Source organism: Watersipora subatra, chromosome 3 (genome assembly GCF_963576615.1).
Source record: "Watersipora subatra chromosome 3, tzWatSuba1.1, whole genome shotgun sequence".
NCBI classification, from domain to species: Eukaryota; Metazoa; Bryozoa; class Gymnolaemata; order Cheilostomatida; family Watersiporidae; genus Watersipora; species Watersipora subatra.
Window position 1 is genome coordinate 34529721 of NC_088710.1, and position 17655 is coordinate 34547375.

Sequence of the window (17655 nt, forward strand, 5' to 3'; positions counted from 1 at the left end):
ACTATATATGCAAGAACGTCTGTTTATCACAACAGCTTTTTACCAAAGACTGTTCGTGAATTTAAAAACTGTACATCACATCAACAATTATTTGCTAATATGGCAATAAATTACAATATTATCTAGTGTTAACAACTGCTCAACATATGAGGCGTGCCGCTTGCCGCAACCGGCTCTAGTACGTTCTATGAAGAAGATGTAAGATGCAAGAGATAGATAACTCAATGCATCGCCTGCTCAAATTACTTTTGTGACGCTAGTAAATAGAAATATTACACTGCCTTCTCGTTTCCGTCGTTTTTATATTGTTCGTGATTGGCTGCAATAAATCCCATCGCTGTAATTGGGAACTACCACACTTTGCTATCTTGTCCTGACTGAAGCGAAAGGTTCCTCAGCGGTGTTGACGTTGATCAAGCCATAGACATGAAGTAAACAGTGTGGCAGGTCCGAAATTCATTAGGTAAGCGTAAGGAATTTGTTGTTGATGATCTTTATTAGTGTAGCAAGCTAAAATACTTTTTCTGCTTAATTGTTGACATACCTGCCAACTCTCACGAATTGGGCGTGAGACTCACGCAGTCACCCCAAAGAAAAAATGAAAATGCGAGAGATTTTCCCCCAATATTCACAATTTTATATATACTATCATTGATACATCAATTGCCCCAAGACCAAATCTCACGCATTGTCCCACTTTTGGGTCGGCAGGTCTGATTGTTGATCTGTAAAAAGTATCTGAAGTTTCAGATTTTTTTACAAAAATATGGTCCGATTCAGATACTTGACACTTTACCTGCCAACTTTCACGCATTGGGCGTGAGACTCACGCAATTGCCTCACGCATCTCACGTTCGTGTCACGCAATTGTCCATTTTACCCAAGCAAACCGGATTTTTGCCCCAATCTTCAAGTAGTAATCATATACTTACTAATAAAAAACTATGTATACACATATTTGTGGCATTCTCATCTATCAATGGCCTCCACAACATGTGGTTTCTATATGGAGTTATATTATCTTTCGCTGTGGTGTTTTTATACTCAATGAAAATTTACCCTATTTATCAAATCCTCGCGTTTTCATTGCCCCAAAATAGACTCTCACTCCTTTCCCACTCCAGGGTTGGCAGGTCTGCTTGACACCCATATAATTATATTGGCACCGATACCACAATTGGGCAACTCTACAAAAGGCAAATTTCCTCTGTACCAATACTGGCGCAACATTAAAAATAGGTGTGCTGCATGATGAGCAGTAGTAAAAGTATGTAATAAAGCAGTAATGAATAAATAGTAAGTAGTAAAGTTTAGTTGTACAAAAGGCTAAATATCTGTTAACTCTATTTTAAGTAGTTCTTTTTAACAGAAATAGCTTTCAGGGTTTGTTCTGCTTATGATCGATCTGCTGAGTCTGTTCATTGTGGGTAGATAGTGACAGAAGCTAGAGCAACTGCTGGAATCATGTAATGATTGGGAACTGATAGCGTAGAAAAGTATTTTAGTTTCAACACAGAACATTAAACAAAGTGCACCAGTGACAGGAACAAACTCCTTAGTTTTATGGTAAGAAAACTATTGTAGCAGCGCCAGTTGTGCGAGGGGGGCCATATTATATAGTGCTTTACTCAAATACTTAAAGGTTGACTTGCAATAAAATTCACATTACGCAAAACACTTTTCTCAAGATATGTAGTTTGAAAGTTAAAATATCAAATGTAAAAACAAATATTAAAAACAAATCAATTTTATGTTCACAGACTTTTTTATTACCCGAGCAACGCCGGGTAGTACAGCTAGTATGTATTGCTCAACTATAGTAAGTTTAGCAATATAAGCAAATTACTAGCTTAAACGTTGACTTGCAACAAAATTCACATTACAGTTATTTGGTATCAAAAGATTCACCATGTCTTACTCTGTTGTGGTGTAGGTGTCAAAAATGTGGAAATGTGATTATAAGCTCTCAAAAGCTCAAAAACGAAAAGCCGCCGTAGATTGGAATCTCTTTATTTTGATTTTCGATGGCTATTGTTTTGTCACGTGATGTTCTCACGTGAATTGAAAGGCCAGTAAAAAGCTCAATATAAAACTTATCGTGGCACTAGTTTATGACAAACACTTCGGGTTTTACCGAAGACTCCGTATCAAATATAGATGCTCGCTACTTTACAGTTTTGGTTCGGTTTGGTCTAATCGGCCAGTCGTAATCTGATCATGTGACCCAATACTTCGCAAATAATTTCTGCCGCACTTTTTCGATTATCACAAGTGACCAACAAGCTCATCATGATTATCAGACAATGATATGTACTCCTTCATAATAAGGCTAAAAAATTGAAAGTTTTTTTACGATAAGTTATAGGATATCACTGCTAAAAGTGACAGCATTACGAGGACAATAAAGCAGACGCGTAAGAACAATAGACATGGTTTTATTGAATGCGTGAAGTACATGTATATTTGTGAAAATATTTTGACGAATAAGCTTGCATGAAAGTGTTAACAGAAACCATCTCTCACAACTGCGTCACATTTGAGCCGTTTTGGAAAGAGAATCCAAACTACGGCGGTCTCGTGTGGCTGCGATTTTCTGTTCGTTTTTGAGCTTTTAAGAGCTTGTAATCACCTTTCCACATATTTTGCACCTACAACACAACAGAGTAAGACATGGTGAATCTTTTCATATCAAATAGCTGTAATGTGAATTTTGTTGCAAGTCAACCTTTAAACAATTTCTTCGTAAAACTGTTATTATAGTAATAGTAACCCTTCAATGCCGAAAGGAAGCATTGGAAAAGTAAACAACACGAACAATGCCAGCATTTACATGTACAGCAACACAACCTACATCAGTGCCATCCAGTTTCCGAATATTCTATCAGTACTCATGTCTATACTGTTAGTCTAATCAAACATTTTGACACCTATATACACCCTGACTATGTCTCACAGTTCAGTTAGTATATGTAATCATTAACAATTCTCAGCTTTGATAAATGAAAATCTAACATTAGAAATGGTTTTTGCCAGCAATCATCAAGCAAAGTTTATTATAATGGTTTAAATATATTCATTTTATTTTCATACTAATGTTCGTATATTAGAGCTATAAATAGATACAGCTGTACACAAATGTGGTAAAGAAAGTTTTCTGTACTATTAAACTGTTGTCTCTTACATCTGTTTAACAGTCCTTCCACAACCCAGTAATTTACTACATGAAGAGAATCAACTTCATCCATCAGCTTCACTAACTTTTGACTGTTATTCTGGAATTTAACTGAACAATAATGGACAACGATTTTCCAAAGAAACGTTCAGCTCCTCCTAGCAAGCCTAATGCTTCTTCTGAACTTCGGAAGGAGAGTGATATCTTCAAGGAAGAGAACGCATCTTATAAGAGACCTGGTAAGTAAAATAATCGGTTTTGTAAGGTCATCTAAATAAATCATGTAATTTGTATCTATAATTAGTTGTAAGTTGAAGTTTATTGATTTACCTACTACTATATTAGTTTACTTGATTATTCCTTTGCTACATTATCTCTATGTTGCCTGTTACTATCTATTTATCTTATGCCTATGTAAGTTTATGCTGACATGATAAATGTCCCAACATGGTCATCAGTGTAGGATGTAACTCAAACTAAAAATTGTTTATCATAAATGACAGTGTATGTAAGTTATGTTCTAAGAAGGCTGCCCACGTACAGAGACAAAGATTCACTCTTGGGGCTGATTTACATGGTTCTACAGACTTTTAGGTGACTCTATAAAGTAGAGAATAAACAATGTTATCAGAAAGATGCACAGACATCAATGAGTTGTTACACTCGCAAACATTTTTATTTCAAGGTTTCAATTTTTTTGGTTTGCTATAAAAGCTTCAACAAGGCTATTAGTGAATCCCATTAAAATTAACCTTGTCAAAGAAACAGATTGTTGATAAAAGTTGTATCGTCTTTGTACTTCAAAATAAAAAATCTAGTTGTCGGTAAGAAATATTAGTAAGAAACATCATCAAACAATGCACTAACACAAGACAACCCTGTCAACTCCCTTTGCCAAGTTTCCTTGTTAACATACCATGTGGCTGATATTTTTTTACTAGGTTTTTACTGGCCAATCAGTTACATATTTATTTTGAAGTGTTTATGAGCGGTATAAATAAACACCCTGTAACCTTCATATATCTATTATAAGTAAATATATTTTTGTTCATATACATTCATATGATATGATAGTGAATTTTCATCAAATTTGTTTGTATTGACATTACATAAAATGCAATAAGAATTACACTCACTGAAAATCTACTCCTTTGGTCGATCATAGAAGGGTCAGTTTATTCTTTACCGACGTGTAGTCCAACACATTCCTCTACACATGATGACACTAGAGCAGTCAGCTATTGTTGGCTATTCAAATGTTTAATTTCATCAGCGTGTGTAGTCAGACTTTAACCAGTGTGTATCTTGGTTAATAGATTAACCTTTCACCAGTTTCCTGTGACAACAAACATTCCTGAGTTACCAAAAACAAAACAAATATTATTATGGAACAAACAACAACAAACAGACTATGGAACTAAATTTGACCACAAGATTTACAAGGCTACATAATATTCTGTCACTGCATAGCAATAACAATAACAAACAGCCGAAGCAGTAAGTTTGACTGCAAGATTTTGCCCAAGTCTACACAATATTCTGTTACTGCGTCGTATCCCTTGGGATACTATAGAGTCAGTGGGCACTAACTGGTTAGGTGATGTCTGTCGATATCTACTAGCATGAGATTGGTTCAATATTTTCCGGGCTATCAAGTTAACATTATTATGTACTAACTGGTTAATGCCGTGCATGTGGAAGATAAGAATATTCCTCAAATGTAAAACGTAATGTAATGTAACTTCAAATTCTGTGCCAACCATTTTGTGCCCTTAGTAACGCGTAAGTTTTAATTTACAGTGTGATTACTAGACAGTTAAATATATACACTTTATCGAATTACCATTGTTTCTATTATTACTTTTAGCTACTACAGTAGGTTACAGACACTCTGGTCAGCCAGAGTGGAAGGGTGAACTTGATGAGCTTACTATAAAGAGAGTGCATGATGAGAGGGAGATTAGAGCAGACTTGGAAGGACATCAAATAACTCACCTATATATTAGAGGAGACAATCATCTGTCACTACCTGACATAGCTCCTCGTGTCACTCATTTTTGCCTATCTGACACTTCACAAATAAAAAGGTATAATCTGTTTATGGGGAAGAAAAACATAAATACTTTCAAGCATACGAGTGAAACTTCATTTACGATCATGTCTATATCTAAACCTTTTGACAAATGACGTGTAATTTGGGCAGGCGTTAATCTCGAAAGGCAATATTAATCACATCGTCTTGACATGTTTAGCAGTGTCCAAAATTCCATGATCAAAGTTTTTCACCACATTGCAGTTTTGTAAGTCAGTGCATATGTATACGGCTCTTCACTTATTTTGATCCTTGGTAGTTCGAATAATGTTATACAGGGCTCCATGTTTTTCTTTTTTTCATTTTGATATTGTGAGCTCCAAAGATGATGATTTCTTATAACAATAAACAATAGAAAACATACAAATATCCATAAATTAATTCTTTAAAAACAGAAGCCATCTATTATTACCATGGAGAGGAGGTAAAAATAAGGTGAAAAAGAAAAAGCCAGAGATCAGTAAAGGTGAATAGGCCGGCCATGATATTAAAGTTAAAGGTGTGAAATATATAAAATTAGAAACAGAAATATACAGTAGTAAGTTATATTTTTATGAAGCTAAATTAAACTAACTCTGTCACCCTCTTTACCTGCACACTTTCCTGTATTACCAAGGCTACACCTTTATTCATCTATATTTAAACTTTATTATCCCACAACCAAACATGAGCGAAGTGATTGTTGGGAGCTTTTTAATAAATGTATATATGCACATAACTCACGCAAATTATTCATCAACACCGTCGCAAACCCTTGTACCGAAATCTCATCAACAAATTTAACCATTTTTCAATGGAGTCGTTTAAGTATAATAACGATACAAAACACATATAAATCTATTTAAATATGTTACCAAGTCTATTATTTGTAGACAATATCTTAAACCTTACATTTCTGATCGGATTATACACAAATAGACAGATTAATTTGGCCTGAAATCGCAATGAAACACTTGAAAAGCTTGTTTTAATCATAATTAAGACCGGCCAACGATACGCCAATAAAACCGTGCGACAGATAGTAGAACTATTAAGAAGGGCGCATTTCACGAGCAAAACTTGCTCATTTCACCAGTCTATGGCATTGTTTAATTGCCGAAGGTTTCTAACATTTTTCCGTTTTTAATATTTTGCAAAAATATTTAATTATAAGGATAATTATTCGATTTTGTAAAATTATTATAAGAATAGTTTTTTGAATTTATCCGAAGGTTTCTGTAATAAACGTAGACCGTTTGAGGCGTAGACCGATTTACAGGTACGAAATTGTGGTAAACAGTTTATTAGCCTGTTTTTTTGTCCCATTACCGAAGGTTTCATTAAATTATTTAAAGCGTTAGCCAAAATTCTTTGCATCTTATGTACAAGCTAGGGCAGAACTACAATGCCCCTTTATACCGAGAACATTTTTTTATTTTGCTCCAGTTTGCAGAAAACTTCCAGACGCGTGAATTCTCATACTTGCTGTTAAAGATTGCTATCAAAACCATTCTACATTCAACACAACCAACTTTCAAACTATGTATATTACACAGCAGCTTGCCATTTTACTTCTAATATTGTATTTCAGAGTTATAATAATTATATTTCCTTATTGCTGTTGTTAAATTACATACATTACAGTAGGTTAGGCCTACAGCTTTAATTAATATATATTTTATTGTTGTAAAACATAGGTTTGAGATAGTAGTAGATTAGGTGTGATTTTTTTACATCCTTTTGTTTTGCATAATTGACTTTTTGAATTTAATTTCAAAACAACTTGACAACTACCATCAGGCCCGTATTCCCTGGGGCGGCTGGCCGGCTGAGCTGCCCCAACTTTTTAGGAATTTTCGGCGGCTAAGTAGTAACAGTCAAACTAGGATAACTCGCCCTCGAATAAAATGTAAAATTTTATCACGAACACTTGGTTAACTCGAACAGATTTGTTTGGTCCGCTCCCACTCAATGATAAATTGCTTTAGATAACTCGAACTCAACAGCATTAACTCGAACAGCTATTTGCCCAACTGCTACGGGAACCATTTTTATCGCTGTAGAGTATCATTTCCAAGCCATATAGATAAACGTCAACTTTTAATAGTTATTGGGCGTCATTATTATCATCATCGGCAAAATATTCTTGTTAATGACTTTTATAAAGGTTTGCAAAAGGTCAAGTTTTAACAAACATTCGCTTGGCAATAGCCCATGAAAGCGTAGAAACCTTAGGATGAGCTTAAAATAAAATCGGCAAAATTGATCTTTGTTGAAACGCTCAAAAGAAGAAGATGTATTTTTTCTGAGCGTTTCAACTGCGGTCAAGTTTAGCCTATTTTAATCTGAAAACGTCCTGGCAGTCACATCACCTAAAACAAACAAATCTCAAATAATAGAAAATATGTTTATACTTTCCGATAAAAATTTTTTAAACTTTACATGAGATGCCCGGTTGAGGCCCTACATAAAAGAAACTGTTGAGGGGGACTGACACGGCCCCTCCAAACCCCCAGATGCTCATAACTCGTCGCCTAACATTAGCTGCCCCAACTTGCTTAGCGGCCCCAACTTGCAACCAGAGAATACAGGCCTGACTACCATGGACATACAACTTCCCAGAACACCACGTCGTGGCTGATGCAGTGGCCGTCCACGTGTCTCTCAATTATTACAGCTCAATAGGAGGATAAATAGAAGGTCCTCACAGCAACCATCAAATGCTAATGTTCAACAACACGTTACTCAAATTAATAACAACAACTCATCTGATTCAGAGAATTCTTTACTAGATGTAGGCGATGTAAATGACATGGACTTGGCAGCCCCTTTGTTTCCAGATGATCATGATTTTATGGACATCATTGACCATGAAAATATTGCACAAAACAATATTGCTACTCCCAATGCTGCCCCCCTTCATCACATTCCTCATTTTCAATCTTTAGATTATCCTGATTTTCAAGAACTGCATAACAACTTTCTAGGCAGACTTGACATCAACTTATAACAGCTCACATGTACTGAATGTAATGAGAAACATTTACACTATACTCTGTCAATTCCTGCTGGCAACTACTTTTTCAACAACGTGCACTGCCATTTCTTTTTCCATTATCGCTTATTCCATTATTAGGCCGTGGGCTGTATGACAGGGGAATTTCTAGTTTATTACTTCATTTAGTTTTTTGCATATAATTTAGTTTGTTACATACAGATTTTGTTGATACTTTCATATAATGCACTCATGTTGATGCTAGATGTAGCTACCTTTATTATTTATCATCAAGTATTACCATATCGACTGCAAGACCTCAGCGACAATCTCGTGCAGCAAAATAGTTGCGCCGCTAGGCTCAGCAGCTAAAGCCTGGTTCCCATATACGTTGCAAAGCACCAGCGACAGCACCTCAGGCTATTAGCGGTGAAATGGGAACCTACGCACCGGTAACCGCTGGTAGTTGCCGGCGGCAACACAAAAATTTAGCACTGTTCAAATTTCGCGAAGAGCCGCAGGCAAAACCTTCCCGAAATGCAATGTACGGGTGAAGGTCAGCATTATTGAAACGGCATAGCGAGCAAACATTTTTACGCCGTTATTACCGATGCAGCTTTATGTGAACACAAACCGCCTAGCATTGCAGCGCAATATTACCGCTGGAGTCTTGCAATCGATATGGGAACCAGGCTCTATGTTCTCATACATGTGCGTAGCTGATTATCACATAGAAATGTCCATTGGCTATGCCGTTTTGGAAGTGCTGACCTTCTTCAGTACAGTGCATTTCTAGAAGGTGTTGTCTGCGGCTCTTCGCGAATTTTGAACAGCTCTGAAACCTTGCATTGACTGCCGGCAACTATCGGCGATACTCGGCTCGTAGGTTCCCATTTGATCGCCGATAGCCTCGCAATGGGGAACCAGGCTTAACATACGATGGTCTCAATATCAGGAAGTAATATCAGAGTTAATCAACTTTGTATAACTGAGCAGGGTTGGAAAATCATGATCGTTTTATTTAAATCAGATTTTTTTATTTAAATTGGATTTTTTGAAAACATCAATTACCAGCTTTTTTTCATAACCGCTAACATAATATTATTTTATTTTCTTGAAGTGTACCAAATGAAAACATTAGCAACATAACAAAACAACTTTGCATCAGTTTAATTTATTAAAAGTTGTTTCTATTTTAATTTTGACCAAGTTGTGCCGTTCATATTCACAGTAGACCCTCTACAAGTCCCATTTTTTGTTGGTGAATTCGTGTAAGCATTCAGTGTCCAGTGTTCAGGATTTTGTAAATGAATACAAGTTTCCATGCCTTTTCTACACCAAACCTGTTCCTAAGCTTGGAATGCACGATACCAAATGTTGAAAACACACGCTCTATTCCAGCACTTGAAGCAACAGCACTCAGAACCTGGCGACGCGAAAAGTTCTGAAGAAAATAAATCAAACATGACTTTTTAGGATGATTTAAATCATTTGTTTTTAATTGGCCCTGTAACTGAGGTTTGAGTGAACCTTTAGATCAAGGGTTCTTAACCTTTTTCAGTGTATTTCACGCTTTGACAAACCACACTTCGATATTTCCCCCTCTCTAACAGCCAAAAATTGTTGTATTTTTGCCACTCTCAGATTGCAGGAGAAGGCTTTACAGATAGCATTTTGCCATACAGTCAAAATGAATCAATTATTAATTGAACTGTGATAGAAATCATATTTTATGGATAGTTTATCATGATATACTTTTTATTTATGGAAAAATGAAGTTCAAGATAAACACAACAATAGAGTAATTTAAATATCCAATAAGCTGCTTGATACATCACGAGGCTTGGTTTCTGTATTAATACAGTTGTACCCACAATAAAAGCATGTATCTGCACCATGTATGTGGTGAAAATACAGTACAACAGCTATATCCTTGAAATGCGTGTAATCAATATTCTCAATCTGACGTTTGAGAATTTCCCACCTCAAATCCTCAAATTTCAAAGTTGGGAAATTTCCCACTGGTTAAGAACCCCTGCTTTAGATTATATACTACCTGTTACAACAGATTGACTATTATGTATTTCAGCTTGGAAAACTTGACTCACCTTAGGAAGTTGGAACTCTACTATGTCAACCTCTCCTCTGGATGGCCAAGATTGCCTGAGATGTCTCTAGAGGAACTTAAGGTTATCGATTGCAGTGTTAAAGAGCTGCCAACTTGGTAAGTGGCTATAATATTTTTAAACTGATCCTGACACAAAATATAATCATTCCGGTAAACACTGAGCATTTCTATTTCAAGGGTATTTTTAAGGTGGCGTTCACATCAGGGTTATACGGTAATTGTGGGTTGATAGGCAACTTGTTGTATTATGGTTTGTTATAAAGACAGGATGATATGGCTTGCTTGCGCACCAGGCAGCTGCATGCTGGCAATCTGAATGTGATGATTTGCTGCAACTCAGTAACATTTTAAAACAAATAGATTTCATGGTTCCTTGATTGTAACCATGACTATTCTGAACTGTTCAAAAGACCATCAGTGATAATAGCGGAATGTAAACTTTTCATTACTAGACTATATTGATAGATATTGTTGCGTATATTGAAAGGATAACATCTCGATACGAAAATGTGTGAAAGTCTCTCACCTCAAATATTTTCTATCTTCATCTTATTAAATCTGTGTATGTTTTTTTTTGCAAAAAGTCATGCATTTGTGTCACTCTCCTAGCTGCCTAGCTATCTTTCCTAGATACCATATCAGCTCATGAGTTTTATGAGAATATTGAATATCTGTAATAAAATATATAAACTGTTTGGTGAATTAGTTTAGAAGAACAAATTGGTGCTACTTATGACATGTATATCTTTCATAAACACATGTCAAGTGCACATTTCAAGGTGTTTATCAGTGAAATTAGTTGTAACTTGTTCTATAAATCAAATCTGTTCTGCAAACCAAATACTTGACTGCCCTGACTGGTAAAAAGTACAATATGAAGGTAAACTACACTCAGTAATTACTTGTTCATGGTTATTTATTTTAGGTTGGGCAATATGAAGTCACTGAGGATATTGAAACTTGATGACAACAACTTAGGAACTGTTCCTGAGGCTATAACTGAGCTGAGTTCCCTTGAAGAACTATACATGTTTAGGTGCGAGATAAGACAAATCCCAAATAGGTAAGCTCATAAATTAGTAGGGTTACTCTACTAGTTCTTGAAACACTGCTGTTTTAACTCTTCTGTGATTCAACAACTGATGCAATGGAAATTTATTATTCAATTAAGAAACATACCTATAGTAAAATTAGATTTTCTGAAAACTATTTAGATAATGTGCAGAGTTTCAAAGCTTGTTTAACTTTAACCTTAGTGATAACCTTTACTATAATAAGAAGTGATTATAGTGAAGTGAAGGAACAGGGATTAATTTTAAAGAAATTTTAACAAGGTACAAATTGTTGGTGGCATCACTACAAACAGTTCAGATTCCGTGAGGTTGTTATGATGTCAATTGGACTTTTTCTTGAAAACATAACTTGCAACATTATTTTAAAACGAACTCCCAAGTTAGAAGCTTAAGCCTTGCAAGAGATAATAATTTAATATATCAGTAATGTTTATTCTGAGTACTGCCCTGTTATGGTGAGGGTAGATAGAAGTAAATAATATGAAGTAATGCTGTAAGTAAAGAAGTAAGTACCATGTTGGCACTGTGAGTTGGGTGATTCAGTGTAACTATCAAAGTAGTAGTCTGAGATAATAGTGTAGGTACAAATGTAAATAACTAATCTGGTCTTTTAATAACCAATCAATTTGAAAGACTCTGACTGGTAAAAAGGTGTTAATCAGTGAAATAAGTTGTGACTTTTTCTGTGTAAATATTTTATTGTAAATTTAAGTCTTGACAGCTCTGACAGATACAATGTTACAATATAAAGATGAACTACACTCAGTAATTACTTGTTCATGGTTATTTATTTTAGGTTGGGGAATATGAAGTCACTGAGAGTATTGAACATTTATGGTAACGATATTGAAGTTGTTCCGGAGGCTGTCACTGAGCTGTGTTCACTTGAAGAACTAAGCATAGCCGAGTGCAACATAAGACAACTCCCAGAGAGGTATGTTCACTCCGCTGTTATTCAACATATGATGCAATAAAAGTTCACAAGTTGAGCAACCTTGAAAAACTGATGCCAATCATATCTTAGATTTCTTCAACAACTAGTAGTAGGTTGTAGGTAATGTAGTACAATATAATAATCTATATACATATATACAGTGAAACTCGGATAACTCAAACTTCAAGGGACCGAGCAAAAGTGTTCGAGTTATTAGAGTGTTCGAGTTATCAGGACAGTCATAAGTGCACGTATTTATCAGTAGATACATGTACATATACAAACTATATATAAATCAAAAGCATAGATTGCTTGTTGCAAGTTAAAGGGTCTCTCGTGTGAAGTTTTAAATATTTTTAATCAGAAAGTATAGATATTTTTCGATCACTTGAGATTTGTTTGTTGCTTTAGGTGATGTGACTGCCAGGACGTTCTCAGATTAAAGTTGGCAAAAATTGATCGCGATTAAAACTTCTCAGAAAAAATACATACGTATTTTTCTACCGAGCGTTTTAACCAAGATCAATTTAGCAATAAGTCAGTTATTACAAAACTGCTTTACTATTAAAAACCCATTATCAATTTTGCCGATTTTACTTTAAATTTATCCGAATTTTACCTCGCTTTTCTTGCTTTCGGAGGGTTATCGCTAAGCAGATGTTTGGTAAAATTTGATTTTTGCAAACCTTTAGAAAAGTCGTTAATGAAAATATTTTGCCAATGTTGGTAATAACGAGGCCTAAGAACTACTAAAAGTCGATGTTTATCTCTATGGCTTGGAATAAAGTGATATTCTAAAGCGATAGTAACAACCGTCTTGGTAGCCGTTTGGCAAAAAACTGTTCGAGTTAACGGAGTTTCGGTCGAGTTATCTAGAGCCATTTATCATTGAGTGGGAACGGACCAAACAAATACGTTGAGTTAACCGTGTTTTCGAGTTATCCGAGTTTCACTGTATATATAAATGTCAGTGTTTATCTTTTTGTTTTCTGTTGTCGCTGTGTTTAGCTAGAGTGATTAAAATCTAGCGATGGAAAATTCCATTGTACTGGAATTGAACTCACAAGGATTGCAATTGTGAGTATGCAAACACGCCAACTAACCACAAGGCTAAGCCGTTCTTATCCTATTAAACTCATCTACTGTATCCTTATTGCGATTAAAGCTAAATGTGTATATTTTGTTTAGAATTAATGTAACCTTTTGTGTTTGTTCTTCTTTTGAAATCTTTTTAAAAATTCATTTCAAAATCCAGTATTCATTTTTCTTTATTTTAATTTTTAATTGTGCCATTTCAGTTTACAGTGCAACTGTCACAGCACATTTCCAATCGTCAATTTCCGGTTATTGCAAAGGGCAATCGCTAGCAATTGTAAAACTAAAAAATGTTCACATGGACATTTCTGAGTAAGAATTGTCTCTGCATTCTCTTTTGGTTCTGTCAGACAATGTACCCTCGGGCACTTCCTAATGTAATGAATTCTGATATCGCATATTTACATTTGTGCAAGTATCAACTGTTGAGATTTACCAGTATCGCGGCATTCAAAAATTTGATGGATAGCTTCTGCAGCTACAGTAACCTTTTTATACACGTACTTATATGTACTCTTTGTTATTATTAGTTCAACATATTCGTAATTTTTATTTTGTTTTCTCAGTTTGTTTTACTTGTAATAATATCAATTCATTTTTCATTGTAATCATTATAACAAATCGTACCCTATCTAGCCATTACTCGCTAATTATTTCACATTTAAATGCCTTCACAGTTGTTTTAGTTTTTCTCTTAATTTATTTGCACTACACAAAACACTTTACTCGTGATATGAAGTTTCAAGATTATGATGGTTAATGTTGTATATGGTATATAAAAATAAACTTTCTGTGCAAAGATTTTTTGTTATTTAGGCAACGCCAGGCATTTATTAGTTTGTTATAAAAATATGATAATATGGTTCGCTTGTGAACCAGTTGGCCGCTTGCTGGCTTAGCAAGTGGGTAACTATCAAATATGTAAAGATTGAGATAATATCTTAAGTATTTTGTTTGAGTGTGATCAGTAGGAGTACAGTAGATGCTCCTATATATCACCTATACTTCTTATAACATAAATTCCATTAAATGTAAAGAATTTTTGTATAATTTTTGCTTTGTACTAATTTTAAAATTCCATACAACGTAAAGCGTCATGTCAGTGCTTGTTCTTAAATTTAATTTGAATAACCAGAACCTCGTAGTTAGGCTTAAAAATATCGCTTTCTCATTTTCGAACCTATCACACCAAAACATGTCAGAAGCATCACAGCTACAGAGGTTTACTAATTGTACATCAATGGTCTTCTGATGATTATATATCGAATTGTAGTACTAGTGGCATCGATTGTTTATTTTTAGCAATAATAATAATGCCGTAAGCTATAGTAATAGTGATAACTCATCCGACTCGGAATTGTTACACAACTGTTAACTCAGCTTGTTACACATGGTAGTAGTAAAGACGTCGAAAAACTAAATAACAGTTTTCCAGCTGCTTTGCATTGTTCAAATCTAGTTGTTGGATTTAAGTTGTCCCACACGATGAAATTATAATTACTCCGGAAATAATTTCATCCTGTAGGGTAGTATAATGGATTTAAATTAGTATAACGCCATTTTGTTTGAGTGCAATCACCGGTAAAAAGTTATTAGTATTTAGCAGGAATAAATTTAGAAAGGAGACAATGCCAGGCAGGATTGTTAATTAGAAAGGAGACAATGCCAGGCAGGATTGTTAATTAGAAAGGAGACAATGCCAGGCAGGATTGTTAATTAGAAAGGAGACAATGCCAGGCAGGATTGTTAATTAGAAAGGAGACAATGCCAGGCAGGATTGTTAATTAGAAAGGAGACAATGCCAGGCAGGATTGTTAATTAGAAAGGAGACAATGCCAGGCAGGATTGTTAATTAGAAAGGAGACAATGCCAGGCAAGATTGTTAATTAGAAAAGAGACGATGCCAGGCAGAATTGTTAATTAAAAAGGAGACGATGCCAAGCAGGATTGTTAATTAGAAAGGAGACGATGCCAGGCAGGATTGTTAATTAGAAAGGAGACAATGCCAGGCAGGATTGTTAATTAGAAAGGAGACAATGCCAGGCAGGATTGTTTCACCTGCTTTAATCATCCAAGCTTTTATTGTTACTCCTACATTCACGTTCTGGTGTAAAATATATCTATTAATAATGATCACCTGTCATGAAATGATGTTTGGAACAATTCTAGCTCAGCTGTAAGTTTCTAATTATAAGTCTCTTGGTAGATACTTACTTTGAATGTTTTCACTAAATGTTCCTTCACTTCCTTTACTATAGTTTCTTCTTTTGTTGTATTTTCTTCATGTTCTCATGATTCCTTTTCGTCACACCTTGTTTTAAGCTGATGAGCATGTCTATTTGTGTTATTGTGATGGTTGCTATGACAATATTATACTGATGAAAACCAGCAGCTACTAGTGTAATCCAACTATTTATTAGTTCAGCATAAGTAAATCACTCATTCATATCATGTTAATTATTTTTCCATTTTCACCATCGTATTTTTGTGTCTATTGAAATTTTAGCATATGCTTCCAAATCCATTAATTAAGATGTTGCTTTTTAGATGTTTATAACTTCACCGTATCACAATTTGTTTGCCTCTCAGCTGAAAGTCACAAATATATGGCACTTTGCTGAGGAACACATCTATGGTTAATACAAGTAAATTATTGCAACATTTCTGCCACTGAGTAAAATCGCTGGTCCATAATGACATTTTTTACCAATGCGCTTTGATGGAGCTCACATTTTGATGTTGACCTAGATATTATTGTTACATAATTCTGGGTTGCAATAATATAATTTGCTCAATTACTATTTGAATATTTACCAAAAAGTGTACACCTAGTAATTAACCATTATTCTAATAAAACTTAATTGGTAATGATTTCGCTTAAATAACTTTCAAGTAAATTAACTACTGAACCGATACATTAGTATCTTGTGAATTATATGTTAGTATTGAACTGAGTTTTTGGTTATAAATTACTATGAATAAAAGACATGGTTATAAATCTGTACATTTTATAGCTCAGCTGAATGTATATTTTTAAAGCTCAGTCAAAAACAGCCTAATCAGAAACACTCGAGGGTGAAGTTTACTAGTAACAGTCTTAATTTTACAGAGTTTATTTTTAGATTGGGTAATATGATGTCTCTGAGAACATTGGACATTGCTGGTAACTGCTTTGAAGAGGTCCCTGAAGTCGTCACTGAATTGGGTTCACTAGAAGCTTTAGACATGTCCAACTGCGGCATAAGACAACTCCCTGAGAGGTAAATATGTGTGTTCTTTGTATCAATATAATAACAGCACAGTCATTGTTACCTCTCCAAGTACAACCATCTGAAATCATCTGTAATCCACCAGCTATAGTTACTCACAGTTCTATAGCCCAACCACAATGAGCTTTAGTTATAGTGATTAGTTGGTGGTTTACTTTTTAGTCTGACTTCATGTTCTTTTCATGAATAGAGCTGAGGCTCTTGTCTTAGTAAAGTTGATGTTTTTATCAAAACTTTCACACGCTGTTCTAATAGTTTTTATTAAACTGAATTCCTATGTAACTGACAGCAATAAAAATCTGAGAATTCATTTAAATATGTTTTGAGGGATGTGGATGCGTTTACATGTATCTTGAAAGATACCTTTTTGCTGGTACTAGATTGCTTATCAATTCTTAGGGAAATAAGAAAATTATTTAACTGTGCATGTTGTTTAATTATGTAAGGTGCTAACTATTGAATATTTTATTCGTTTGTGCAGAGTGAACTTCACTAATTCCGCTGTTAACATTACTTCTTGTTATAAAAGAATATTTTTGATGACTGGCTTAGCTATAAATTTCTATAGAGAAGTCTATTAGTGGATACTGCCCTTGAATGTTTTCGTCGAGTGTAGTTTACCTGTAGTTTCTTCCTTTCTTACACGTTCATAGTTTTCTTCATTCTTCTCTTCATTTTCAGCTTTTCAAAAGTGTTTGCTTTCTGACAAGTACAGTAAAACCTCTAATTGAACACCATGGCGCTCTATTTTTCAACCCTTCTCTCAGGGTGGTGGTCAATTAAAGGTGGCGTTCAATTTAAGGTTTTACGTTATTTTATCTTGTCCTAACAAATGATGATCAGATGGTTTCAGTACTGAAACCATCTGGCCATAACTAACACCATAAAAACACCATAATTAAATTAGATGATAGTAAC

General features: G+C 34.8%; 1 protein-coding gene across 1 annotated transcript in view; it reads left to right on the plus strand.

The window, feature by feature from the left end:
* Nucleotides 1-367: 367 nt before the first annotated feature.
* LOC137390542 (uncharacterized) overlaps nucleotides 368-17655 on the plus strand; it is a 28987-nt gene continuing 11699 nt past the window's right edge. Inside the window, exons 1-7 of the mRNA XM_068076870.1 lie at nucleotides 368-463; nucleotides 3195-3411; nucleotides 5040-5259; nucleotides 10328-10462; nucleotides 11292-11429; nucleotides 12236-12373; nucleotides 16591-16728. Coding sequence (XP_067932971.1) covers nucleotides 3294-3411; nucleotides 5040-5259; nucleotides 10328-10462; nucleotides 11292-11429; nucleotides 12236-12373; nucleotides 16591-16728 — 887 coding nt within the window. The 5' untranslated portion in view covers nucleotides 368-463; nucleotides 3195-3293. The remainder of the gene's footprint in view (nucleotides 464-3194; nucleotides 3412-5039; nucleotides 5260-10327; nucleotides 10463-11291; nucleotides 11430-12235; nucleotides 12374-16590; nucleotides 16729-17655) is intronic.